Source organism: Odocoileus virginianus, unplaced genomic scaffold, assembly GCF_023699985.2.
Source record: "Odocoileus virginianus isolate 20LAN1187 ecotype Illinois unplaced genomic scaffold, Ovbor_1.2 Unplaced_Contig_3, whole genome shotgun sequence".
In the NCBI taxonomy this organism is placed as follows: Eukaryota; Metazoa; Chordata; class Mammalia; order Artiodactyla; family Cervidae; genus Odocoileus; species Odocoileus virginianus.
This window is the reverse complement of record NW_027224320.1, coordinates 3,373,337-3,400,248: the sequence shown is the minus strand read 5'-3', so window position 1 is coordinate 3,400,248 and position 26,912 is coordinate 3,373,337. Positions and strand designations below refer to the sequence as shown.

At 44.0% G+C, this 26,912-nt stretch overlaps 1 protein-coding gene across 7 annotated transcripts in view; it reads right to left on the bottom strand.

The window, feature by feature from the left end:
- NR2C2 (nuclear receptor subfamily 2 group C member 2) overlaps window positions 1–26,912 on the bottom strand; it is a 109,458-nt gene that overhangs the window by 26,706 nt on the left and 55,840 nt on the right. For all 7 annotated transcript variants that reach the window (XM_020872668.2, XM_020872664.2, XM_020872670.2 and 4 more), the window contains one exon: window positions 12,372–12,482. In XM_020872668.2, the coding sequence (XP_020728327.1) occupies window positions 12,372–12,443 (72 nt within the window). In that variant the 5' untranslated portion in view covers window positions 12,444–12,482. The remainder of the gene's footprint in view (window positions 1–12,371; window positions 12,483–26,912) is intronic.

Below are 26,912 nucleotides of genomic sequence, written 5' to 3'. Positions count from 1 at the left end.
AGAGGTCTGACCTCCGCTTCACGCCTGTCAGCTCTCACTTTCCTCCTGAGGTGTTCTGGGACCTCACAGTGACCATAAGGCTGAGAGGCCTCGCTAGCAGACACGGGCAGGCAGACTCCGTAATGAGACTGAGACATCAAACTGAGAGGACGCAGCCAGAGATTAGGTCTCCTGTGGAGGAGAGAGGTGTGGCGGGGAGAGTCACGTCCCCCCAAAAAGATGTCTCAGCCCTGCCCCCAGGACTCACACGGTGACCTAACGGGACAGCCTCTGCGAACGTCGTCGACTTCAGGTGACAGCACGCTGCGCTGCCCTTTCCAAGGCGGCACGTGCCGGGCTGCAAGCAGAGATGCTCCCCTAGAAGCTTAAGAGAGAGCCCAGCCCGGCCAACACCGGAGTCCAGGCTTCTGGCCCCCAGAACTGAGAGGAACACGCTTCTGTTGTTTGAAGCAACTCAGTTTGTGGGCATCTGCTGCAGCAGCCCCAGGAAACAAACCTAAGGGCAAACTTTAATTTCTTTACTTGGAACAAATAATCAGACTCCCAACCTGCCAACTCTGTAACAGGCTGCGGACAGGGCAGGGAGTGTTTGGGGGAGTACTGGAACAAGGGACGTTGTTCTGACTCTTAAAGGTAAGGCCTTCCACAGCCTGGTGACTATCAGTGCTGCTTTAATGCTGGTTGTGAAAACTGCTTTTGTTCCAATGTGACAGATAAACTGCTTCCCTGCTGGCTCAGCCGGTAAAGAATAGCCTGCAATGTGGGAGACCTGGGTTCTACCCCTGGGTTGGGAAGATCCCCTGGAGAAGGGAAAGGCTACCCACTCCAGTGTTCTGGCCTGGAGAATTCCAAGGACTGCATAGTCCATGGACTGATACATTAGAGAACAATTTGAGTCTAATGTGAATCGTGAGCTTGTTTACTACGCTCAGTTCAATGAGAAACACCAGGTGAACACAAAATGCCTCCCACTGAAGCGAGTGGCGTGGGAGAAGCCAGCGCCAGGCACAGGAACCCCGTCCCCGCACCCTCCACAAGCAAGCTCCAGGTCTCCTCCAAGGAGAAACGCCGCATGTCCTGGAGTCACATGTATCCCTAACTGCTGACACATGTAACATGGCAGTTTACATTCAGTCCACGCCTGCTTTCAGTGTCCGCAACAGCGCCTGCGTGCCGCGCGGTTCACGCCATCTCCTCCCGTTAGCCCTGTGTGGCTCCCGCCGCTCACTCTGCACAGGGCGCACTGCTGGGGATGGGCAGCCCCGTCAGAGCAGGGCCGACTGCAACTCGACCAGCCCGGGGCCCCCCGTTCTAAGCCAAAAGGCCCTCAGCGACGCCCTGCCATGCTTCCGTTTCCGTCTGTTCACCCTCTCTGTCTCAGCCAGACGGGGCCCATCACTTCCACTGGAAAAAGCTTGAAGGCAGAAAGCTAGTCGTGAGGTGACACGTTTCATTTCTCCAAACTTTACAGTAAAAAACCAAAACCCGATCGACGACATTTAAAACTGGGATATTTCCCATAAAAATCCTGTTTACTGCTCTTCTGGCTTTCCTGGTGGCTGAGGGGTAAAGAATCCACCTGCAATGCAGGAGATGTGGGTTCAATCCCTGGATTGGGAAGATCCTCTGGAGGAGGGCATGGCAGCCCACTCCAGTAGTCTTGCCTGGAAAATCCCATGGACAGAGGAGCCTGGTGGGCTATCCATCCATGGAGTCACAGAGTCGGACACAAATGACCACCCATGTGCACGCGTGTGCACACACACACACACGCACAGAGCTCTTTTTAACAAACCAGCAGCTCTGGCCGTCCTGGGCCCAGTTCCGCTGGTACCAGCTGGGTGGGCGAGGCTGCCCCTTTAGCTGACTTCCCCGACCCCTGCCTCGCCCTCCTCCTCCACCGCCTGGTCCTGTGAACACCTGAGCCTGTGATTCCGAGACAGCGCTTGGAGCTGCAGCCACGCCTGGAATGCCTGCCCACTGCCTCCCAGCCGCATCAGCATGGAGCAGCCCTCAAGCTTTCTGGGCCTGCTTACATCTCTAAGAAAGGGATCACTAGGGAAGTGAAACAACACGTGTGAAAGTGCTTAGCACAAGGCCCGGAACATAACAGGACCTAGATAAAAGTATTTCCCTTCTCTGAGCTCTCACACACTTCTCTCCCTCACTTGGGAAGTCTTATCTCAGCCATTTCATCTCATCAATTCTCCCCATTGAGTAAATCAGAACTTTCTTTTGCAGCTCACCCACGCATGTCAGGCACTAAGCTCAGTTCAGTTGCTCAGTCATGTCTGACTCTTTGCAACCCCATGGACTGCAGCACGCCAGGCCTCCCTGTCCATCACCAACTCCCGGAGCTTGCTCAAACTCACATCCATCAAGTTGGTGATGCCATCCAACCATCTCATCCTCTGTCGTCCCCCTTCTCCTCCTGCCCTCAATCTTTCCCAGCATCAGGGTCTTTTCCAATGAGTCAGCTCTTCACATCAGGTGGCCAAAGTATTGGAGCTTCAGCTTCAGCATCAGTCCTTCCAGTGAATATTCAGGACTGATTTCCTTTAGGATGGACTGGTTGGATCTCCTTGCAGTCCAAGGGACTCTCAAGAGTCTTCTCCAACACCATAGTTCAAAAGCATCAATTCTTCGGCGCTCAGCTTTCTTTATGGTCCAACTCTCACATCCGTACATGACTACTAGAAAAACCATAGCCTTGACTAGACAGACCTTTGTTGGCACTAGGCTAGAAGACAGGCATTACGGAGATGGTGCCTGCTTTCAGCAAGCTTTTAGTTTAATGAGAAAGACTGGCAAAAAAACAAGTAAACAGACCAACCAGGAAATATGATACATGCTTTGAGGGGAAAGATCAGGCTGAGGTAAGAGAAAAATATAGGTGCTTCAGAAAGAGAGATAAGGGAAGGCCTCTGTGATGAGGTGACATTTCAAAGAAGATTCGAAGCCAAGGAGAAGGGTGCCAGGTACAGGTTTAGGGGAAAGTGTGTTCTAAGCGACAGGAGATGTTCTGGCATGCGGGAAGTCCTGAGAGCAAGGCAGTCTGGGAACTGACACCAGGCCCAAGGACCCAGAGGGGAGGGCGGCCCCGTGGGGAGTGTGGGCTTCGAGGCGCAGTGACGGGCACTCGGGGGCCGCTTCCCCCGAACCAGGCCTTCTGGTTCCTGGTCCTCCTGGTCACCTACCCTGTGCTACTCTATACGCACATGCATCCACACACGCATGCCAGACAGACACACAGACCGTTAAACAGCACACGGACTCTGTCGTCAGTACAGGTCGGCACACGTTACAGTGTAACAAAGAACAGCAGCAAAGATGACTGAACTTAAAATGAAAAAGGTAAGAAATGTTCAATTTTGTTTGGACTACACAAAAAGGTAAATGAATTTCTAACTTAAATAAACAACTCAGGAATAATCAGCGTTGCTCACAGGCAACAACGATAAACACAGTATCTTCTCCATTCGGCCCCACTAATGCCTCAACTCCTCCAAGTTCAGGCGGGCAAAGCACCTGACGAGGTTTTCTGTCTTACTAAGGCAAACATGCTTTTCAGAGTTTTAAGTGAGGGAATGATGGGAAACAAAGACCTTCTCAGATGTCTGCTGGAGAAAAGGGAAACAGGACACCGGAAGCTGGGGGACAGTGAGGGCGCCCCTGGGCGGCCCAGGTGAGAGCGGGCGAGGAGGACGGGGTGCAGGGGGGGAGGAGCGGGGAGGACGGGGTAAGGTGGGGAGGAGCGGGGAGGACGGGGTGCAGGGGGGAGGAGCGGGGAGGACGGGGTAAGGCAGGGAGGAGCGCAGAGGACGGGGTAAGGTGGGGAGGACGGGGTGCAGGGGGGGAGGAGCGTGGAGGACGGGGTGCAGGGGGGGAGGAGCGGGGAGGACGGGGTGCAGGGGGGAGGAGCGCGGAGGACGGGGTGCAGGGGGGAGGAGCGGGGAGGACGCGGTGCAGGGGGGGGAGGAGCGGGGAGGACGGGGTGCAGGGGGGAGGAGCGCGGAGGACGGGGTGCAGGGGGGAGGAGCGGGGAGGACGGGGTGCAGGGGGGAGGAGCGCAGAGGACGCGGTGCAGGGGGGGAGGAGCGGGGAGGACGGGGTGCAGGGGGGAGGAGCGCGGAGGACGGGGTGCAGGGGGGGAGGAGCGGGGAGGACGCGGTGCAGGGGGGGAGGAGCGGGGAGGACGCGGTGCAGGGGGGGAGGAGCGGGGAGGACGGGGTGCAGGGGGGGAGGAGCGGGGAGGACGGGGTGCAGGGGGGGAGGAGCGGGGAGGACGCGGTGCAGGGGGGGAGGAGCGGGGAGGACGGGGTGCAGGGGGGAGGAGCGCGGAGGACGGGGTGCAGGGGGGAGGAGCGGGGAGGACGGGGTGCAGGGGGGGAGGAGCGGGGAGGACGTGGTGCAGGGGGGGAGGAGCGGGGAGGACGGGGTGCAGGGGGGGAGGAGCGGGGAGGACGTGGTGCAGGGGGGGAGGAGCGGGGAGGACGGGGTGCAGGGGGGGAGGAGCGGGGAGGACGGGGGAGGAGCGGGGAGGACGGGGTGCAGGGGGGGAGGAGCGGGGAGGACGTGGTGCAGGGGGGGAGGAGCGGGGAGGACGGGGTGCAGGGGGGGAGGAGCGGGGAGGACGGGGTGCAGGAGCGGGGAGGACGGGGTGCACGGGGGGAGGAGTGCAGAGGACGGGGTGCAGGGGGGGAGGAGCGGGGAGGACGGGGTGCAGGGGGGAGGAGCGCGGAGGACGGGGTGCAGGGGGGGAGGAGCGGGGAGGACGGGGTGCAGGGGGGAGGAGCGGGGAGGACGGGGTGCAGGGGGGAGGAGCGCAGAGGACGGGGTGCAGGGGGGGAGGAGCGGGGAGGACGGGGTGCAGGGGGGGAGGAGCGGGGAGGACGGGGTGCAGGGGGGGAGGAGCGGGGAGGACGGGGTGCACGGGGGGAGGAGCGCAGAGGACGGGGTGCAGGGGGGAAGGAGCGCAGAGGACGGGGTGCAGGGGGGGAGGAGCGGGGAGGACGGAGTGCGGGGCAGGGTGCGCGCGCGGAGGCGGTGGCCTTAGAAGCGCCTCTCTGGTCTCCAGTCAGAGCAGGCGAGTGGATGGGTGAGAGGCGGCAGGGATTGAGAGTCTGTTTCTGGCTTCCCAAGTGTGAGATGCCCAGGTGAGGCTGTCCAACAAACTACCAGACAGATGGGTCAAGCTCAAAGTATACTTCCAGTTTCAACTTGCACACATGAAGCGCTGGGAAGTCATCATTCTGTCCTTAAGAAAAACTAAACAAGCTGAAAACCAAGGACTTTCCTTGAGGGCTCATCACAGAGCTGACCTTCGTGAGGCAAACAGATCTGGAGAGAAGTCAAGCCATAAAGCCTGAGGTCTGCTCACCTGGCTCAGGAGTCAGGCGGGCAGCACACCCAAGTGGTGATCACGGGGAGGCTGAGGGCCTCATACCTACTAGCAAGGGAGCGAGAAGCTCCTGGGGCTGGGGGGGGGGCAGTCACAGTCACCGAGGGTCCCACACTTTCATGAGTTTCAGCTCCAGGAACCCCGCTTGGTTCTCCTGGTAAAGAGATAGGAACGATTCTCTGGTGACTCTGGCAGGGGAAGGGAAGAGTATTCTTGGTAACAACAAAACAAAAAACTCTATTTAACAAAGGTCTACTCCCCAGGAGAAAAGACTTTACCAGAGACTTGTCTTATCCCACTGGGGAAACGGCATTTCTTCAACTCCAGGTCCCTCTACCCTGCCCTTCTCATCTAAGTGGGGGCAGGGGAAAGAAATAAATACTTGTGAAGGTCATAGCCTAAGGACAAAGGACCACTAAAATACTGAGGTTTCATCATAAGATTACAGACCTAGACAGTGTATTAAAAAGCAGAGACATCACTTTGCCGACAAAGGTCCGTCTAGTCAAATCTATGGTTTTTCCAGTGGCCGTGTGTGGATGTGAGAGCTGGACCGTAAGGAAGGCTGGTGGTGGTTCAGTTGCTGCGTCATGTCTGACTCCTGTGACCTCATGGACGGCAGCCTGCCAAGGGTCTCTGTGCACAGGATTCTCCAGGGAAGAACACTGGAGTGGGCTGCCACTTCCTTCTCCAGGGGATCTTGTCAGCCCAGGAATAGAAACCAAGACTCCTGCCTTGCAGGCAGGTTCTTCACTGACGGAGCTAAATTGATACTTTTGAACTATGGTGTTGGAGAAGACTCTTTTTAGAGTCCCTTGGACTGCAAGGAGATCAAACCAGTCCATCCTAAAGGAAATCAACCACGAATAATTCATTGGAAGGACTGATGCTGAAGCTGAAGCTCTGATACTTTGGCCACCTGATGCAAAGAGCCAACTCATTGGAAAAGACCCTGATGCTGGGAAAGATTGAAGGCAGGAGGAGAAGGGGACCACAGAGGATGAGATGGTTGGATGGCATCACTGACTCGATGGGCATGAGTTTGAGCAAGCTCCGGGAGTTGGTGATGGACAGGGAGGCCTGGTGTGCTGCAGTCCATGGAGTCGCAGAGTTGGACTACCACCACCCTCTCCTCACACCTTACCAACTGGGCTACAGGATGGTAACAGCGGACTACGCCTGAGCATCAAGACACAAACTCTCTGAGGAGCAGTATCTAGGGAAGCTCAGTCAAGAGGACAAAAACAAAGACACTAGAGGAATCTGAAGCCTCAGCCAGTTATGCAAGAGCAAACATTTAACACAGCTCAACTCCCAGCCAGAACAACATAACCCCTCGTTGGAGAGGCTGATTGACTTCAGTTCCTGTTGCCTAACACAGCCAATATTGTCAGACATTTAGGAAAAAAAAAATTACACAGAATTTCAAAAGATAAGAAAAATACAATCTGGAAAGACAAAACAAGCATCAGACCTAGACGTGACACAAATGTTAGAATTACCAGAAAAGAAATTTAAAATAACCCATGATTAGTATCTAAAGATCTCTGAAGAAAAAAAAAAAAAAAAAAAAGACAACATGTAAGAACAAATGAGAAATCTACAGAGAGATGAAAATTCTCAGAAAACATAAAATGCTAGAAATCAAAAGTACTGTAGCAGAAATGAAGTATGCCTTGACAGGCTCACTGGACACAACCAGGGGAACAACTGGTGAGCCTGAAGACAGGCCCACAGGGACTCTCCTAACTGAAATGTGGGGGAAAAGCATGGAAAAAAGCAAATACAGGACACAAACGCAACACACAAACCAGAACACAACATCCAAGAACCATGGGACAGCTGCAGGAGACAACAGAGATGTAACTAGAATACCAGACGGAGAAAGAAGAAGAAATCTTTAAGGTGATAATAGGTGAGAACTTTCCATAATTAATGACAAAATATCAAACCACAGATCCATGAAGCTCAGAAAGCATCAAGCGCAGTAAGCACTCAAAACCCACATTTCAGTAAATCCTGTTCATAAGACCAAAAAAGATAAGGAGTTTAACTCTCCCTGTCAGAAACACAGGGAAAGATTTCTCTCCCACTTTCCCTTTGGGAGAAAAGCCCACCTCACCTATAAAGAAAAAAAAAAAATTTAGAGCAGATTTGTCTTTAGAAACCATGCAAGACAGAAAATGGTAGAGCAAAATATTTCAAATGCTGTTGAAATAAACCACCCAACTAAAATTCTATATTTCTCAAATATATCCTTCAAAAGTGAAGGAGGCTCCATCAATAAATGGATAAATCGATTATGGCACACACATAGTGGAGTACTCTGTAGCCCTGAAAAAGAATAACATACATGCCATAAATGTAGATAAACATTATGTCAGACACAAAACAAGCCAGACTCAAAAAAGGTCACATACTGTATGACTCCATTTATATAAAATATCCAGAATTGATAAATCCATACAGATAGAATTCAGATAACCACTAGCGACCAGGGAGGAGGAACAGGGAAAACTGCACAGTGGGTTAAAGGGGAGTGAACAAGTGAAAGAAATGTTTTGGAACTTGTCAGAAGAGGTGGCTGCATCATATTATGAATACGTTAAATGCCACTGAACTCTTTACTTTAAAATGCTTAATTTTATGTCATGTATTTCACAGAAAATCATCAAAAACAAACAAACAAAAAAAAAACAATAACAAAAAATTCAAAGTGAAATAAAGACTTTCTCAGACAAAAACTTCACAAATTCATCACCAGCAGATACACTTGTAAGAAATGTCCCAAGGTTGTCTTCAGGCAGAAGGTAAATGGAACAGATCAGGAACCTGCATTTACATAAAGAATGGGAGAACACCAAAGAAGGAATAATGAAGGTAAAACTAAACCTTGTTTTTCTTATTCTTAATTGATCTTAAAAAAAAAACAACTGTAAAACTAAGTAACACGCACTGCGTGACTACAGCATGTGGGTAAGCGAGAGGAGTTACAGCCTTGCAAAGGCTGGGAGGCAGGGCTGGCAACACTGTGAGAAGGCTCCCACCACACACGAGACAGAATGCTGTCAGTTGAAAATAAAGTGAGATTAGTTTAAAATGTACATTGTAAAATTTAGGGCAACAACTAAAAACACTTGTAAAGAAGTACATGTGATACACTAAGAAAAGAGATAAAAGTGGGATCAGATAAGTTGCTCAATCAAGACTAGAAAAGGCAGAAAAAGAAGCCAGGCATCATACCAGGAACAGTTACATACACGGTAATATTAATTCAAATATATTCACAATCCACTTTAAATGTGGATGTTCTGTATACACCATCCAAAAGAGATTGGCGGAGGAAGGACAGCGAGCAGGCCCTGCAGCTCAAGAACGGTGTGCAGGAATAGAGAGCTGATGGGAGAGGGACCTAGGGAAGGAAGCTGCGGGAGCCCGAGATGCATGCCCCTGGGGAAGGTAATGAGGATTCCAAACTTTCACAAAACAAGCAGCAGAAGTCCTTTCTAGTAAGTAACAGGTGAAATACCAAAAAAAAAAAAAAAAAAAAAGATAAAAAAGCACCATATCATATAAATGTATTTCATAAGCTTGAATTAAAAAATTTCCTTCAGTCAAACAATAAGTACAATTATGCTCTACTGAAAACATAAATGTGAAACGGAGAGTGTGGAGGAATAGCTCAGGGACGCCTTAAAATCTACAGGTGGAAAGGAAGCTTCAGGCTTCTGAAGAGAATGCAGAGAATGAAGGTGGCGTCCAAGTGAGCACACTGGCCTCCGCACGTCAGATTCGGTGCGTGATGTGTGCAACTGTCTCTCTTTTAGTCCACAGCACCACTGACTCAGTGCACATGAAACCGAGCGATCTCTGCGAGACAGAGAAGGACAGGGAGGCCTGGTGTGCTGCAGTCCACAGGGCCGCAGAGTCAGACGGGACTGAACAACAAATCACTTTAAAAGCTGGAGTAAAAATGACATTAAAAAATGACAATTTGAATAATATTTGCATAATCTTGGAAGTAACAAAGAACAGAGCTTGAAAACCACTGGCCTAGAAAGGCTGCATATGATGAAAACTCATGAAATTTCCTGAGAAGCTAGGTTTTGTGATTGGACTGCTCCAATGAGGCCTCCCTCTCAGACAAGCTGACATTTCCTTCTTATGTCCATCTTCTTCCTCCCACAGTTTCTGCACTAGACCTCTGCATCCCCAAACACCGCAGCTCTCCACCCCAGTCACCAGTCTGCCTCTCCGCACCGGGAGCGGCACTCTTCCCCGCTTGGTCCCAAAGCCCTGTTACAGCCAGCGGGGTGACATGTGGCATGACACGAACCCATCGTCAGGGCAGGCTCTGCTGGTCTGCACGACTAGATGTGTGTTGGTCATGTGCTGACTGGCACCTTAATCTTTGCTGTCATTATTAAAAACAGTAAAAAGAAATCCTAGGATGGGGGAGAAAACAAGTATAGAGGACTTGGTTGAGAAAACTGATGAAACTTTAGAATTTGGAATATGGATTAAATAATGGCTTGCTTCAATATTAAATTTCCTGATTTTGATCACTGTAGGTAATTATGTAGGAGAATGTCATTCTCCATAGAAAATACAACTGAAGTATCCAGGGCAAAGAAGCATGATGTCTCTATTTTTATTCTCAAATGATTCAGAAAAAAATACATTATACATACATTCAGAATGTTACAGCAAAAACTGGTGAATCTGTATAAAGGGAATACAAGATTCCTATGCATTATCTTCCTTATGTCTGAACTTGTATGAAAATAAAACATTAAAAAATCGTAACACAGACGCTAATGTCTATTGATGTCTACTTCCTATAGGTTTACAGGCATTATCTCTTAATCTTTCTACAATGCCATAAAATAGGCATTATTACTATTGTCACTTAACAGTTACAGATGTTATAGAAACTTTCCCCAGGGTCACACAACTGAGTAGAAACAAGATTTAATCCTAAAGTTTGTTCCATTCAGAGCCAGAAGTTCCTAAATGTTGCACAGCTTGCCATCCTTACTGAATAATCTTTCCTTCACAAACTTATCACAGAGCTACTATCTAGGTCAGAGCCCTGATTACTCATTAAAACATCAGGAAATGGAATTCTTTTCCCACAATGGTTTGGAGATCCAACACTGAAGTTAGGGCTAGAAAGGAAAACTTCATGGAAGACATCGGCACCAACATCAAGAACTAGAAACCAACTTAAGTTGGTTATGACCATAATTTTTCTTTAAAATACCAAACCTTCAAACACACTGCAATTGAAGCAAAGTATATTCAATTTTATTAACAGTTCACAATGAAATGATTTTCAGCTATATTTGCTATACATAAAACTCATGCTAAGGGTTTATTTTCCCTAGAGAAACTGAAAGCACACCCCCACAGATCCATTCTACAAGACTTCTGGCTCAAGAATCTAACTGCGTTCTAGCCAGGACAGTAGTGGAGCCACGGGCCAAGCACCAGGGCATGGGAATACCCCACTGGATGAATTGGCATGCCCAAACAGCCCTTAAGAAAACAAGGATTCTTCTTACACCAATACAGGGGGCTGTATACTCTCTCTTGAAATATACGCTAGCTCCCAGACTAGCTGGAGTCTTCTGCGGGAGTGTTCTCTGTTCTCACCTACCCTTGGACGGTTGTGAAACCACAATGTAACAGGCACGGTTAAATACAGTTAGTCCCTTTTCCAGACCTGGGAGAGTTACGTAGGCAGGATCCTAATACCTACTACATATAGGACTCATTTTCAAGTCACAATCAGCAAATAAAAACAAAGTGAAAGAAAAAATAACTTAGCTACATAAAGTTTCTAATTCTGAAAAATAGTAAAACCATATTAATGTTGGACCAATTACTTCTGAATTTCCAAACACTCAGATATGCGTGTCCTACTTGGTGTGAAGTGAAAAAAATGACAAGTATATGAACTTCTGTATTTATGATTAACAATTATGTAAAATAGGCATGATGGAAATATAATTTTTAACAACTCATTTCACTTTCTTTAACACAATTCTTTTATGCTTAGGTTTTAACAATCCATAAAATCACTTTTAAGAATGGGGAAACACTATAGGAAACATCTTGTTATTACAGCATACTGCTCACTTTTACTTAGCTTAAAGTAAACAAACTGAAAATGAAAGCAAACCTTAACTAATTCACTCGAATACCTGTCTGCCTGGTATTTTCTCAGACTTCTATTACACAATTAGTGCTTTTTCTGCCATTTATTTCTGTTCATGTGCTTTGGTTTGGTCTTCTGATTCAGCCTTCTGAGGTAACTATGAATCTAATTTGTGTCATCAGTACTTTCCCCTTCTTCCTGCTTGTTGGGTCATGCTTTCAATACACAAATCTTCTCTTTGTTCAATGAGCCAGAGGCAGGCTCAGAGCCCTGGGGAAGAGTAACCTTCCCATAAGTGAATATGAAACAGTTAACAAGAAAGATACTACTACTAATAATAGTTATTATAGATAACGAGTACAAACCCAACATTATCATGTGCATCTTACAAGCAATATCCACTGATTCTTCCTAATAACCTTATGAGGTAAACACCACTATTATGCACATTTTCTCAATGAAAAACTGAGACACTGGAAAAGCTATGAAGTGGAGCACTGGGGTCTGACTTCACGTGGGGTTCACACTCAACTAGTATACTAGGACACCTCTCAATTCTGAAGTACAAAAGTTATAAAACGGTACTTCATTCCAATAGTTTGAAGTGACACTTTAGACTTTTAGATTAAAAGTAAGTTAGCTTAGCGAATGTAAGCTCTTTCTTCTTCTACATTTTAAAAAATAAATGAGACTGCACTATATTGGATGCCTAAGAAGCACAGCTCCTTACTGAGACCCTTAGGCAGCTTTCTTTTTGCAACAGATTCAGGGAGGGCAGGTGGCTGGACCCCAGGGGGACTGGTGAGGTACCTGAATGCGCTGAGGTGAGGCTACCGCAGAATCAGTGGAGATTATCTGGATACGCGGGGAGGGGCTGGTCATCCCTGGAGATTCCGGCCGAGAAGTCTGTGTACGTGGTACCTGTGGGTGAGAAGCGGGCTGGATCACAAGGGGGCTCACAAAGATGCCCAGTGGGGGTATGAGGACCATGCCTCTTGGTTTCACTGTGGCTTTGAGTGACAAAATGTGTAGTTTAGGATGACAAAGGAATCAATGAAACATTTCTACAAAATGATCCTGAAAAACAGCTAAAATAGCTATTTCTAATGTTGAAAATGCAAGAAAAAAATGAAAGGAATTTTCAGGTCTACTCCGTACACCAGTAATAAAATATAAAGTTACCAAAATAACTTCTTAGAAATCATCTTTGAACTCCCCCCCCGCAACTGTCTCCAAAGCTATAAAGCACTCCTGTGAGATGACAGTTTTCAGAAGAAAGGATCTCACAATACTGCTGAGGGTGGCAAACAGAACCAAAATTACACTGTAAACTACCAGGATTATTGGTACTTGTGAAAGAGTCTGGCAACCTCCCATCCCCACTGGGGTGAAACTTGAAAAAGTTCATCAATAACACAAGGTCAATACCCATCAAACTAAAGGTTCAAGGTTCCAAACGGTCACTTTGACACCTGAAGTGATCAGGTATTATTTTTCTTTGAATAAAAGTATATTATGAACCGATATTTTTCAAACTTAAAGAAGAAGACGACTAGAAGGAGGAGGAGGAAGAAGAAGAAAATACTTCTTGACTCATTCTATGAGGCCAATACTACACCTAACACCAAAACCAGATAGATGATCACAAGAGAACTACAGACCCAGACCAATATTCCTTATGAATAAAGATGCAAAAATCTGCAACAAAATCCAAACAAAATGAATCCAGAAGCATATAAAGAACCAAACACTATGACTAAGTGGGATTTATCCCAGGAATACAAGGTTGCTTCAACATATGAATCAAACAATATAATATACCTTAGAAGGGGACAAAAGTGAAATGATCATCTCAATGGACAGAAAAAGCATTTAACAAAATTCAACACTCTTTCATGATTACAAAAAAAAAAAAAAAAAAAAAACCCACTCAGCAAACTAAGAAGTACTGATATGTCAACCTGTTAACAAGTATGTATAAAACATAGCTAACATAATACTTAATAAGACTGAAACCCTTCTCCCAATGACCAGGAACAAGACAAAGAAGTCCACTTTCACCATCTCCACGTGACATTATACTGCAACTTCTAGACAAGTCAATTAGAAAAGAAAAAGAAATAAAAGCAGCAAGATCTGGAAAGAAGGAAAACTATCTCCATTAGCAGATAATATGATCTTTTATACAGAAAATCCAGAAGACGCCACTAGGTGTCCAGAAAAACTACTAGGTCTAATAAATGAGTTTCAAGGTTGCAGAATACAAAATCAACATATGAAAATCAGTTATTTTTCTATACGTTAGCAAAGAGCACTCAAACAATCCCACTAACCATAATATCAAACACAGGAAAATACTTAGGAATAAGTTTAACAAACAAAATATAGCATTTATATACTGAAAACTACAAAACACTGTTGAAAGAAATTAAGATGTAAATAAACATAAAGACATCTGTGTTCATGGATCAGAAGACTTAATACCGTTAAGATGTCAATACTACCCAAACTGATCAACAGATTCAATACAGTTGCTATTCAAATTCTAGCTGCATGTATTGCATAAATTGATAAATTCATCCTAAAATTCATGAAAATGCAAGGGAACCAGAATAGCCAAAACAATCTTGAAAAAGAACAAAGTTGGAGGACTCAACTTCCTGATTTCAAAACTTATGTGTCTCTTGTGTCTCCTGCCTTGGCAGGCAGCTTCTCTGCCACCTGGGAAGCCCCTATTAGAAAGCAATGGTAATCGGAACAGCGTGGCAATTGCATAAAAACAGACTTATAGACCAACAAAACAGAACAAAGAACATAGAAACTAACCTATCCATCAGTGGTCAGATGATTTCTGATGAAAGTGCCATGATAACTCAATGGGGAAAGAAGAGCATTTTCAACAAATGGTGATGGAAAAATCGGACACAACACAGAAGAATGAAATTGGACACCTCACTCCTATTATATAAGAAACAATTAATTCGAGAGAGAGAACTCTGGGAAAATGGTGGAGTAGGAAGCACCAGGAATCTCTCTCTCTACCTAGATCACAGACAGACATCAGAAACTGTCTGATGGGACTATTGTGGAACTCCAGAGCTCAGTGGAGACTTGCAATTTCCAGGGGAAGCCTTGGACGATACAGTGCAGTTAATTTTGGTCAACTTCAGCTCCTAGCACAGTAGTAGCAGCTACCTATCCCTTGCCCCTGCTAGAGCAGGCAAGTGTGCACATGTTCCAGGAGCAGCCTGCACACAGCTCGTGGGAGCCAGGGTGGCAGAAAGGGTCCTTGTCCTCCAAATACTGGGGACCTGTGCTCCAATCGCTGACTGCTTCTGATACCAGAGGTGCAGACAAGGAGGTGGCATCCATGGTCTCTGTACTCCCTTCTACTGTTGCAAATACCCATCTCTGGCTAAAGTGATTTCCAGGGGACTTAAAAGACTGGTTTGTTCTCCCACCACCTACTTTTCTCTTTTCTCCTCTTTTGGGAATTAGACTAGACATTAAAGACAAAGACTTGCAAACTAACTACATACACAGGAAAAATCAGAAAGTAACTACACATGCTTAGGGAAGACACAGATTTAGAAAAGACCTTAAATTTACATGTCAGGATGTTGCTTATAGAAAGTGCTTACAATAAAAACAAATTAACAAAACCCAGCAAATACCTGCCAAGAGAGAGAATCTGATTTCTAGAGTTACCACATTATTAGATTCAAGTGTCCAGTTTTCAACAACAAAATCACAAGGCATACAAAGAAATAAAAGTATGGCCCAGTCGAGGAAAAAAAAATTACATCTGAAAAAGATCTCATGTCAAATGTACTAGATAAGGACTAAACTAAAGGAAGATGTGGAAAAGTCAGAGAATGATATATGAACAAAATAAAAATACCAATAAGAGACAGAAAACCTAGAAAGCAAAAAAATTTTGGAGCTAAAAAGTTCAGAAATTGAAATGAAAAATTCACAAATGGATTCAAGGGAAGATTCAAATAAGCAGAAGAATCAGTTACCTTGATGGAATTTAATGAGTCTGAGGAACAGAAAGAAAAAAGATTGGAGAGAAGTGACCAGTGCCAAAGAGGCCTGCAGGATACCAACAGTGAGACCAACAGCACTGTGGGAGTCTGAGAGAGACGGGGTGTGGGCAGAGAGTAGCTGAAGAAACAATGGCTGAAAAACTTCCCAAATTTGATCAAAGACATGAACATAAACATCCAAGCTCACCATATGACGAACTCAGAGAGACCCAAATCAAGATACATTATAATCGAAGTTTCAAAAGAAGAGAAAATCTTCAAAGCATTTAAAAGAGAAGCAAACTGTCACATACAAAAAACCCACAATTAAGTTATTTGCCAATTTTTCTTTAGAAATTTTGGAGGCCAGAAGACAGTTGGCCAATACAGTCAAAGTGCTGAAATAAAAGGAATATGTCAATCTAAATTCCTATACCCAGCAAAACAGTCCTTCAAAGGTGAAGGAGATTATAACTAAAATGGGAGATTATAATTAAAATGCCTAAAGTTAAAGAGGATCCTCAAGGCAGCAAAAAAAAAAAGAGAGAAAGAGAGTTTAAAAGGGAACTCCCATAAGGCTAACCTCTGATTTCTCTACCAGAAATACTGCAGGCGAGAAGGAAGTGGCAAAGATAAATTCAAAGTCCTGAAAGGGAAAAACCTGCAACCTAGGACATTCTACCCAGCAAGATTATCATTAGAAGAGAAGGAGAGAGAGAACTTCTCAGACAAGCAAAAACTAAAATAACAGGAAGACTGAACTTTTACCGTTAAAAAAATACCCAAAGGTCTTCTCTAAATAGGAAAGAAGGGGCCATCCCTAGTAGTACAGTAGGTAAGAATCTGTCTGTCAAAGGAGGAACACAGGTTTAATCCCCAGTCTGGGAAGATTCCACATGCCACAAAGCAACTAAGCCCGTGAGCCTCAACTACTGAGCCAGCACTCTGGAGCCACAACTACTGTGTGTGCTGTAACTACTGAGGTCTGCAGGCCGAGAGCCTGTCTCCCCACGGAGAAGCCACCACAGTGGGAAGCTCGCACATTATAATGCAGAGTCGCCCCAGTTCACCATGAGCAGAGAAAGCCTGTGCATGAAAATGAAGATCCAAGGCAGCTAAAATAAATTATTTAAAAAACGTTAAAATAAATAAATTGTAAATAAGGAAGAACCTACAGGAAAGAAAAACACAACTAGAAAGCAGATCACTTAGATAACCAGCACACCGATTAAAAAATTTTAAAACAATGGTGTGAGTGATAATAGCTGCAACAAACAAGAAAAGGATAAACATGAAGATATAAAAGACATCAAAACCATAAAATGTGTGGGAGGTAAGAAAATAGGTTCTGCTTGTTTTTTAGAATGTGTTTGGAATATATATGAATACGAGTCTACAGTAAATGGGGGCTTCCCTGGTGGCTCAGGCGGTAAAGAATCTGCCTTCAACTCAGGAGACCCGGGTTCGATCCCTGGGTTGGAAGATCCCCTGGAGAAGGAAATGGCAACCCACTCCAGCACTCTTGCCTGGAAAATCCCATGGACAGAGGAGCCTGGTAGGCTACAGTCCATGGGGTCACAAAGAGTCGGACACGACTGAGTGACTAACACACACACACAAATCAAAAACATACAACATATTCACAGAAACCAAAAAGAAGAAAACACAAGCATAATATAACAGAAAACCACCAGACCACAGAAGGAAAAGAAAAGAAGTGTAACATCAACTGGAAAACAAGCTTCACAATGGCAGTAAGTACGCATCTACCAATAATTACGTGTCAATGGACTGAATGTTCCAATCAGAAGACATAAAGTGGCAGATTAGATAGTAAAACAAGAGGCTACAATATACTGCCTACAAATGATCCACTTTAAAGCAAAGAACACATACAGGTTCAAAGTAAGGGGATGGAAAATGTAATTTCATGCAAACGGAAATAAGAAGAAAGCAAGGGTAATAATACTGATATCAGACAAAACAGATTTTAAAACAAGAGCCGAAAACAAAGATAAAGGAAACTGCATAACGATTAAAAAAAAAAGGATCAATACAAGAAGGGTATGTTACACTCATTAACGTATGCACCCAACATGCCCGCACACAAGCTCAGTCACGTCAGCCGTGTCTAGCTCTTTGCGACCCTGTGGACTGTGGCCCACCAGGCTCCTCCGTCCATGGAACTCTCCAGGCAAGAACACTGCAGTGGGTTTCCATGCCCTCCTCTAGGGATCTTCCCCACCCAGGGATGAAACCCGAGTCTCTATGTCTCCTGCACTGGCAGGCGGGTTCTTTACCACTAGCGCCGCCTTGGAGGCCCTACGTCACCTGGGCTGGAATTCGGGCTTCAATATTCCCATAAAGGGACGTGACAGTGTATCCAGCTTTGCGTTTTCCTTCTGTAATATAACTGCTTCCACCAGGAAATCAGATTTAATCAGTATTGGCTAAGAGTTGGTCTGAGAGGTCTGGGTGGACACTGGGAGAAACTATCCGGATCTCAGAGCAAGTTAGAGAAGGGTCCTCTTTTCCTGGTATGGGCAGTCAAGTTGCTGGGGTTAGAGTCTTGCAAGTACTCAAACATATCTGTGGGCTTTCAAACAAACGAACTTGCTATCTGAGAATTCTTGATCATTTAGTAGGTCTGGTACCTAGTGAGCAATCAGAACCTGAATGGGGCTCCCAGAGTAAATTTCCATGCTCCCTCAGCTAGGAGGGACAGTGCTCCTAGCACCCTAAGACAGGGAGACCAGCCTTCAGCAGTGGACTCCAGCTGTTTGCAGAGATAGGCTTTGGCCATGTGGTTTCTCCCAATCTTTGCGTTAGGATTCCCAAGGCCACACTCCCTGTTTTCTGGGTGCGGAGTCAGAACAGTTTAGGAAGGGTTAGGCAGACCCAAAGTGGGAGCGCTGTGGAGGCGGCTCCTTAGAGTGTCCACGGCTCCTGTTGGACTGGTCCCCATTTGAGGGGTACCTGATCTTCCTTACCTTTTAATGCTTGATATAAGGGGCTGTGCGATGAGACCACAGTTAGGTATCCAGACTACAATACCCAGTTAGGCCCAGAAATGCTTGTAGTTGTTTATGGGTAGTGGGAATCTGTACATGCAGTATTGCCTGTGTATAATCTGCCAGAAGGCTGCACCTACCAGGGGTAAAAATAATCCCAAAATAGGACACTTGTTGTACCAATTGGGCCTTGGATTTGGACACTTTGTAACCCCAATAAGCCAGGAAATTAAGGGCCTGAGTGGTGTATATAATGGTGTGGGACTGAGTGGGGGAGCAGATCAAGAGATCATCAATATAGTGAATAAACGTTCCCCCCTCAAGAGTTAGGTCTTTTAGATCCTGGGCTAGAGCCTGCTCCAAAAGATGGGGGCTATCTCTAAAGCCTTGGGGTAGGTCAACTACTGAGGGGATAGTGATGAGGATTTCTACTTCAATGCGACAAGCACTGTGATTCTGGTGCCAATGGGATGAAAGAGAAAGCATCGCTTAAATGAGAGTGAGAACCCGCTGCTGTCTGGGGGTCTTTTTTCCAGAAGTAGATAAGGATTAGGGACTACTGGGTATAAAGGGATCATGGCCTTTTTAATGAACCGTGAGTCTTAGACTAGGTGCCATCTAATCTGATACTAGGTATAAAAACCTGATACTAGGTATAAAGACTCCACATAAAAACCACCAGAAGTGATAAATGAATTCAGCAAAGTAGCAGGATACAAGATTAACACACATAAATCAATCGCATTTCTTTACACTAATAATGAAATAGTAGGGAGGGAAAAAGTCTTGTTAAAGATTCCTTTAAAAATCACATTAAAAAATAAAATGAATAAGAATAAACTCAATCAAGGAGGTGAAAGACTTACAGTCTGACAACGTCAAAACACTGATAAAGAAATATGAATACAAAAAAATGGAAAGACACCATGTTCTTGGATTGGAAGAAGAATATTGTTAAAATGGCCATACTACCCAAAGCAATCTACAGATTTAATGTGATTCCCCATTCAAATTACCCATGACATTTTTCATGTAATTAGAATAATTCCAAAATTTTTATGGAATCGTAACAGACCCAGAATTGCCGAAGTAATCCTGAGAAAAAAAGAGCAGAGCTGGAAGCACAGCCGTCCCAGACGCCAGACATAACTATAAAGCTACAGTAATCAAGTCAGGCAGTGCCGGCACAAAATCAGAGAACCCCAAATAATCCCACGCATCTATGGTCAATTAATCTTAGACAAATGAGTCAAGAATACACAATGAAGACAAGCCAGTCTCTTCAGCAAGTGGCTGGACAGCCACGTATAAATCAAGGAGTTAGAACACTCCCTCATACACTACACAAAAATAAACTCAAAATGGCTGAGACATATATAAGACATGACACCATAAAACTCTCAGAGGAGAACATAGGCAAAACATTCTCTGACATAAATCATAGCATAGTTTTCTTAGGTCCGTCTCCTAAGACAACAGAAATAAAAATAAAACTTACAAGCTTTTGCACAGCAAAGTATACCATAAACAAAATGAAAAGACAACCTGTGGACTGGGAGAAATACCTGCAAATAATGTAACCGGCAAGGGTTTAATTTCCAAAATATACAAAGAGCTCATACAACTCAGTAACAAAAAAAGCAAATAACCCAATCAAAAAATAAGACCTAGATATTTCTCCAAAGACAACACACAAGTTGGCAAATAAGACACATGAAAAGGTGCTCAACATCACTAATTATCAGAGAAACGCAAATCAAAACAACAATGAGGTATTACCTCATACCAGTCAGAATGGCCATCATCAAAAAGTCTACCAATAAGAAATGCTGGAGAGGGTTTGGAGAAAAGGAAACCCTCCTACACTGCTGGTGGGAATGTAAACTGGTACAGCCACCGTGGAGGACAGTATGTATGTGTGTGTGCTAAGTTGCTTCAGTCGTGTCTGACTCTTTGTGACCCTATGGACTGTAGCCCGCCAGGCTCCTCTGTCCATGGGATTCTCCAGGCAAGAATACTGGAGTGGGTTGCCACGTCCTCCTCCAGGGGATCTTCCCGACCCAGGATCGAACCTGCATCTCTCACATCTCCTGCACTGGCAGGCGGGTTCTTTACCACCAGCACCACCTAGGAAGCCCAGAGAACAGTATGGGGGTTACTTAAAAAAAAAACAAAACAAGAACAGAGCTGCCATATGATCTTGCAGTTCCATTCCTGGGCATAAATCTGGTGAAAAGTCTAACTGGAAAAGATAACACACACCCTAACGTTCATGGCAGCACTACTTACAATAGCCAAGACACGGCAACAACCTAAATGTCCATCGACAGATGAATGGTTAAAGATATGGTGTGTATTTATACAGTGGAATACAATTCAGCCATAAAAAAGAATGGGGGAGAAAAGAATGAAATAATGCTGTTTGCAGCAACATGGACAGACCCAGAGGTTATCATATTAAGTGAAATGAGAAAGAGAAAGACAGATAGCACATGGTATCATTTACATGTTTGAGTCTTTTAAAAACTATACAAACGGACTTATTTACAAAACAGAAACAAAATCAGAGACACAGAAAACAGACTACAGTTACCAAAGGGGAAGGGCGTAAGTTAGGACTCTGGGATTAGCAAATATAATGTCAGTAAAAGTAAACAATAAATGTTCTATAATAAGCAAAGTTTTATGTGAGCCAAACTGAAGACTAGCCCAGAGGTCAGCTTCCCAGATTACTCTGACAAGCTCCTCTGGAGAAGCATGGTTTTGCATCTTGTCAAAACAAAGAACATTGTATTTCTTCAAGGTTTAAAAACAAAAACAAACAAAACCTCACATGGATCAGAGATCAGCAAGTCAGCATGGCCTTGGCACCTTGGAAGAGAGTCTTATCATCAAAGAAGGACCAGCAATGGCAATCCAAGAAGACAGGAATTTAATCTTTATTTTTAACATGGACACTCTTCTGGTCAATGTGCCCTTTTCTTTTTAGTGATTAAAGCAGATATACAATGCATGTTTGATAGGCCACAAACAGGCTATTCTAATGAGCATAAAATTCAAGTTAACTCATGCATAAAACAGGATGACTTCCCTGTATCTAATATGTAAAAATTTCTACTATACACACACACAAAATACACAAAAAATAATGTCCTACTGTATAGCACAGGGAACTATATTCAATATCCTCTAATAAACCATAATGGAAAAGAATATGAAAAAGACTATATATACTCGTAACTGGATCACGTTGCTGTAACATTGTAGGTGGCCCCAGTGGTGAAGGCCCCACCTGCCAACGCAGGAGCCACAAGAGGCTGGTTCATCACTGGGTCTGAATGATCTAGAGAAGGAAATGGCAACCCACTCCAGTATTCCCACCTGGAAAATTCCATGGACAGAGGAGCCTGGTGGGCTACAGTTCATGGGTCACAAAGAGTCAGACACGACTGAGTGAGCATTCACACACACACGTATTTTAATTGAAATAAACAGGTATATAAAAAAATATTTTTAAAAGTGAGAGAGAAACCAAGACATTCCCAGATAAACAAAAGCTAAGGGAATTTGTGATCACTAGCCTTGCCCTGCAAGAAATGTTCAAGAGAGTCCTCCTGCAAGGAGAAAGGAAAAGACACCAGAACATTGGAGAAACAAAAATGTCAATAAATGTAAATACATGGCCAATTATAAAAAGCTGGTATTATTGTAGCAATGGTTTACAACTGTACTTTGTTTTCTACAAATATACTTTAAAAGCCTTCTATTATTATTGTAAATACTACTGCTGTATCTTTGGTATGAAACTCAGAATCTTGTTTTCTACATAATTAAGGAGACTAATGTATTTAAAAGAATTATTAGCTTATGTTTTCAGGCATCAAAATGTAATCAGTGACATCAACTACTGAAAGAGGTAGGGACAGAGCTGTAAACGGAAAATGTTTGTTAGTGAATGAAATTAAGTTGGTGTAAGTTCATACTCGTGTGAATCTGTAACTTCAGGATGTTATCTGTAATCTTCATGGTAACCATAAAGAAAATAGCTATGGAATAGGTACAGAAGAAGATGAGAAGTGGTTTAAACATTTCACTACCAAACAACTAAATACAAAAGACGACAGGAATGCAGGAGTGAAGGACGGAAAAGCTGTAAGGCATATATACAATAAAGAGCAAAATGACAGAAGTTCCTCATGTGTAAATATTTTAAATGCAAATCAATTAAATTCTCTAATCCAAAGAGATAATGGCAGAACACCATAGAGACACTCTGCTTCATGAATGCTGCCTAGGAGACTCACTTTAGAACCCAAGACACAAACAGACTGAAAAGGAAAGGAAGGAAAAAAGATAATTTATGCAAACAAACCCAGAAGAGAGCAGAGGCAGGCGCACTAAAATCAAACAAAGCAGACTTTCAAGTTGAAATGGTTTGAGAGACAAAGAGAGAAGAAAGCGAAGTCGCTCAGTTGTGTCCAACTCTTTGTGACCCCATGGACTGCAGCCCGCCAGACTCCTTCAACCATGGGATTCTCCAGGCCAGAACACTGGAGTGGGTTGCCATTTGCTTCTCCAGGGGATCTTCCCAACCCAGGGATCGAACCTGGGTCTCCCGCACTGCAGACAGACTCTTTTATCCTCTGAGCCACCAGGGAAGCCACAGGAGGATACTAATAAGAGATTCAACACAGCAAGAAGGTGTAATGATCACAAAGCTGCACACTTAAGAACCAGAAAGTACATGAAGCCCAAACTGACAGAACTTAGGGAAGAAACAGACAGTTCTGCAATAATAATTGGAGACTTCAACATCGCAATCTCAAGAAGGTAGAGAGCCATCGGACAGAAGATGTATGAGGAAAGAGAAGACTTAACGCACGCGATAGAAACTAACGAGACTGAACACGCTGTGACAGGACGCTCTACCAAGAAACAAACACACGTCCTCCTCGAGCACACAAGGGCCACAGATGCAGCCAGAACTCAAATCTCAGCAAGTTTTAAAAGACAGGGATCAGACAAAGTGTTCTCTGAGCATAAGAGAATGAAGTTAGAAGTCACCAATAAAAGAAAACTGGGAAAAACCACGAATTTGTGGAAATTCAACAACACATTCTTCAATGACCAATGAATCAAAAAGAAAATCATGAGGGTAATTATAAAAAACTTGGAAATGAATGGAAACAAAAACATAACATACCAAAACTTAGGGAACATTGTAAAAGTGGTATTAAGTGGGAAACTTATGAGCTATAAATGATAAAAAAAAAAAGGAAGAAAGATCTCAAATGAATAACCTAACTTTTACAAATAGAGTAAAAAAAAAGAACAAACTGTATTCAAAGTTAGCAAGAGAAAGGATATAATAAAGATTATTATTTATAATAAAAAAACCATATTAAAAAAGTCAACAAATCTGAAAGTTGATTCTTTGAAAAGATCAACAAAATTGACAAAACTCAAGAAGAATGTTCAAACTACTACACAACTGCACTCACCTCACACGTTAGCAAAGTAATGCTCAAATGCTCAAAATTCTAGAAGCCAGGCTTCAACAGTACATGAACTGTGAACTTCCAGATGTTCAAGCTGGATTTAGAAAAGGCAGAGAAACCAGAGATCAAATTGCCAACATCTGTTGGATCATAGAAAAAGCAAGAGAGTTCCAGAAAAACATCTACTTGTCAGGAAGCAACGGTTGACAGGAACAACAGACTGGCTCCAGCTGGGAAAAGGAGCGCGCCAAGGCTGTATGTCGTCACCCTGCTCATTCAGTTTACATGCAGAGCATATCTTGCAAGATGCAAGGCTGGAGGAAGCACAAGCTGGAATCAAGACTGCCAGGAGAAATAGCAATAACCTCAGACACACAGATGACAGACACCACCCTTACGGCAGAAAGTGAAGAACTAAAGAGCCTCTTGATGAAAGTGAAAGAGGAGAGTGAAAAAGCCGGCTTAAAACTCAACACTCAAAAAATGAACATCATGGCATCTGGTCCCACCACTTCATGGCAATAGATGGGGAAACAATGGAAAGAGTGACAGACTTTATTTTCTTGGGCTTCAAAATCACTGCGGATGGTGACTGCAGTCATGAAATTAAAAGACGTTTGCTCCTTGGAAGAAAAGCTATGACCAACCTAGACAGCATATTAAAAAGTAGAGACATTACTTTGCTGACAAAGGTCTATCTAGTCAAAGCTATGGTTTTTCCAGTAGTCATGTATGAATGTGAGAGTTGGACCATAAAGAAAGCTGAGCCTGAAGAACTGATACTTTTGAACCGTGGTGTTGTTGAGAGTCCCTTGGACTGCAATACTTTGGCCACCTGATGGGAAGAACTGACTCATTGGAAAAGACCCTGATGTTGGGCAAGATTGAAGGCAGGAGAAGGGGACGACAGAAGATGAGATGGTTGGATGGCATCACCGAACTCGATGGACATGAGTTTGAGCAAGCTCTGAGAGTTGGTGAGGACAGGGAAGGCTGGCGTGCTTCAGAGCATGGGGCTGCAAAGAGTCAGACATGACTGAACTGAACTGAACCGAACCTAGCTAGATGGACTAAGGTGAAAGAAAGAGAAGACTCAAATAACTGAAATCAGAAAGAGAAGTGAGATTATTATCAATTCTATAGAAATAAAAAAGCTTATAAAAGAATACTATGATCAGTTGTATGCCAACAAATTGGATAACCTAGACGAAACTAACAAACCTGCCATGATTAAAGCATGAAGAAATAGAAAACATGAATAGACCGTTACTACTAAGGAGAATGAATCAATTAAAAAATCTCCTCATAAAGAAAACCCTGGACCCAACAGCTTCACTGGTCATTTCTACCAAATACTGAAAGCAGCATTCTCAGACTCATCCACAATACTGAAGAGTAAGGAACACTTCCTAACTCATCCTACTGAGGCCAGCAATGCCCTGATATGACCCAGGCAAACATACTGGATCAACATATAAAAATCTATCATCATAATACATGGCATTAACACAATGAAGGAAAAACCCCACAATATCATCTCAATAGAAGGAGTAAAAGCATTTGACAAAATTTATCATCCTTTTATGATAAAAACACTCAATGAACTAGGAATAGAAAGAAATTATCTAAACATAATAAAAGCCATATATGAAAAACCCAGTCAACATCACATTCAATGGTCAAAGACTGAAAACTTTTCCTCTATAATAAGGAACAAAGCAAGGATGCCTGCCTTCACCTTCTCTACTCAACACTGTACCGGCAGTTCCAGCCAGAGCAATGACGCAAGCGAAAGAAAGAAAAGGCATCCAAGTTAGAAAAGAAGAAGTAAAAGGTAAGTATGTGCTTAGTCGCTCAGTCGTGTCCGACTCTTGCAACCCCTGCCAGGCTCCTCTGTCTATGGGATTCTCCAGGCAAGAATACTGGAGTGGGTTGCCATTTCCTTCTCCAAGGGATCTTCCCCACCCAGGAATTGAACCTGGGTCTCCTGCATTGCAGGCAGACTCTTTACTGACTGAGCTATGAGGGAAGCCCCTAAAAGGTAAGACATTTGTACATTAAAAACTGCAAAACATTGCTGAGAGGAATAAATGGAAACATTTTCCATGTTCATGGGTTGAAAGACTTAACATTGCTAGTATGTCAATATTTCCCAAAGTGATTTACAGATTCAATACAATTCCTATCAAAGTTCCAATGATATCTTTTTTTTTTTCAGAAACAGAAAACCCCATCCTGAACTGCATATGGAATCCCAAGGGAAAAAAGACAAAACCACCTTGATAGAGAACAAAGCTGGGGACTTGTGCTTCACGATTTCAAAGCCCGCTACAAGGCTTTAGTCACAAACCTGTGGTATCAGCATAAAGACAAACATATAGACCAAAGGAAAAGACATTCCAGAAGTCAATTGTTGCATATATGGTTAAACAATTTTTTGACAAGGGAGCTAAGACCATTGGGGAGGGGGGGGAGAGCATTCTTATCAACAAAAGTGCTAGAAAAACAATATCCATATACAAAAGAATGAAGCTGGGCTCTTACCTCATACCATACACAGGAATTAACTCAATCAAAGACCTAAATGTCAGACCTGAAACTATAAAACTCTCAGAAGAAAACCTAGGAGAAAAGTTACCACGCCACTGGATTTGGCAACGATTTCATGAAACGATACAAAAGGCACAGGCAACTAAAGGGAAAAAAAATAAATCACACTAAATAAAATTCAGACTTCATAAAAATGTTTAATGTTTGTGCATCGAAAGACAGTATCAACAGAGTGGAAACGCAAACTACAGAATGAGAAAAAAC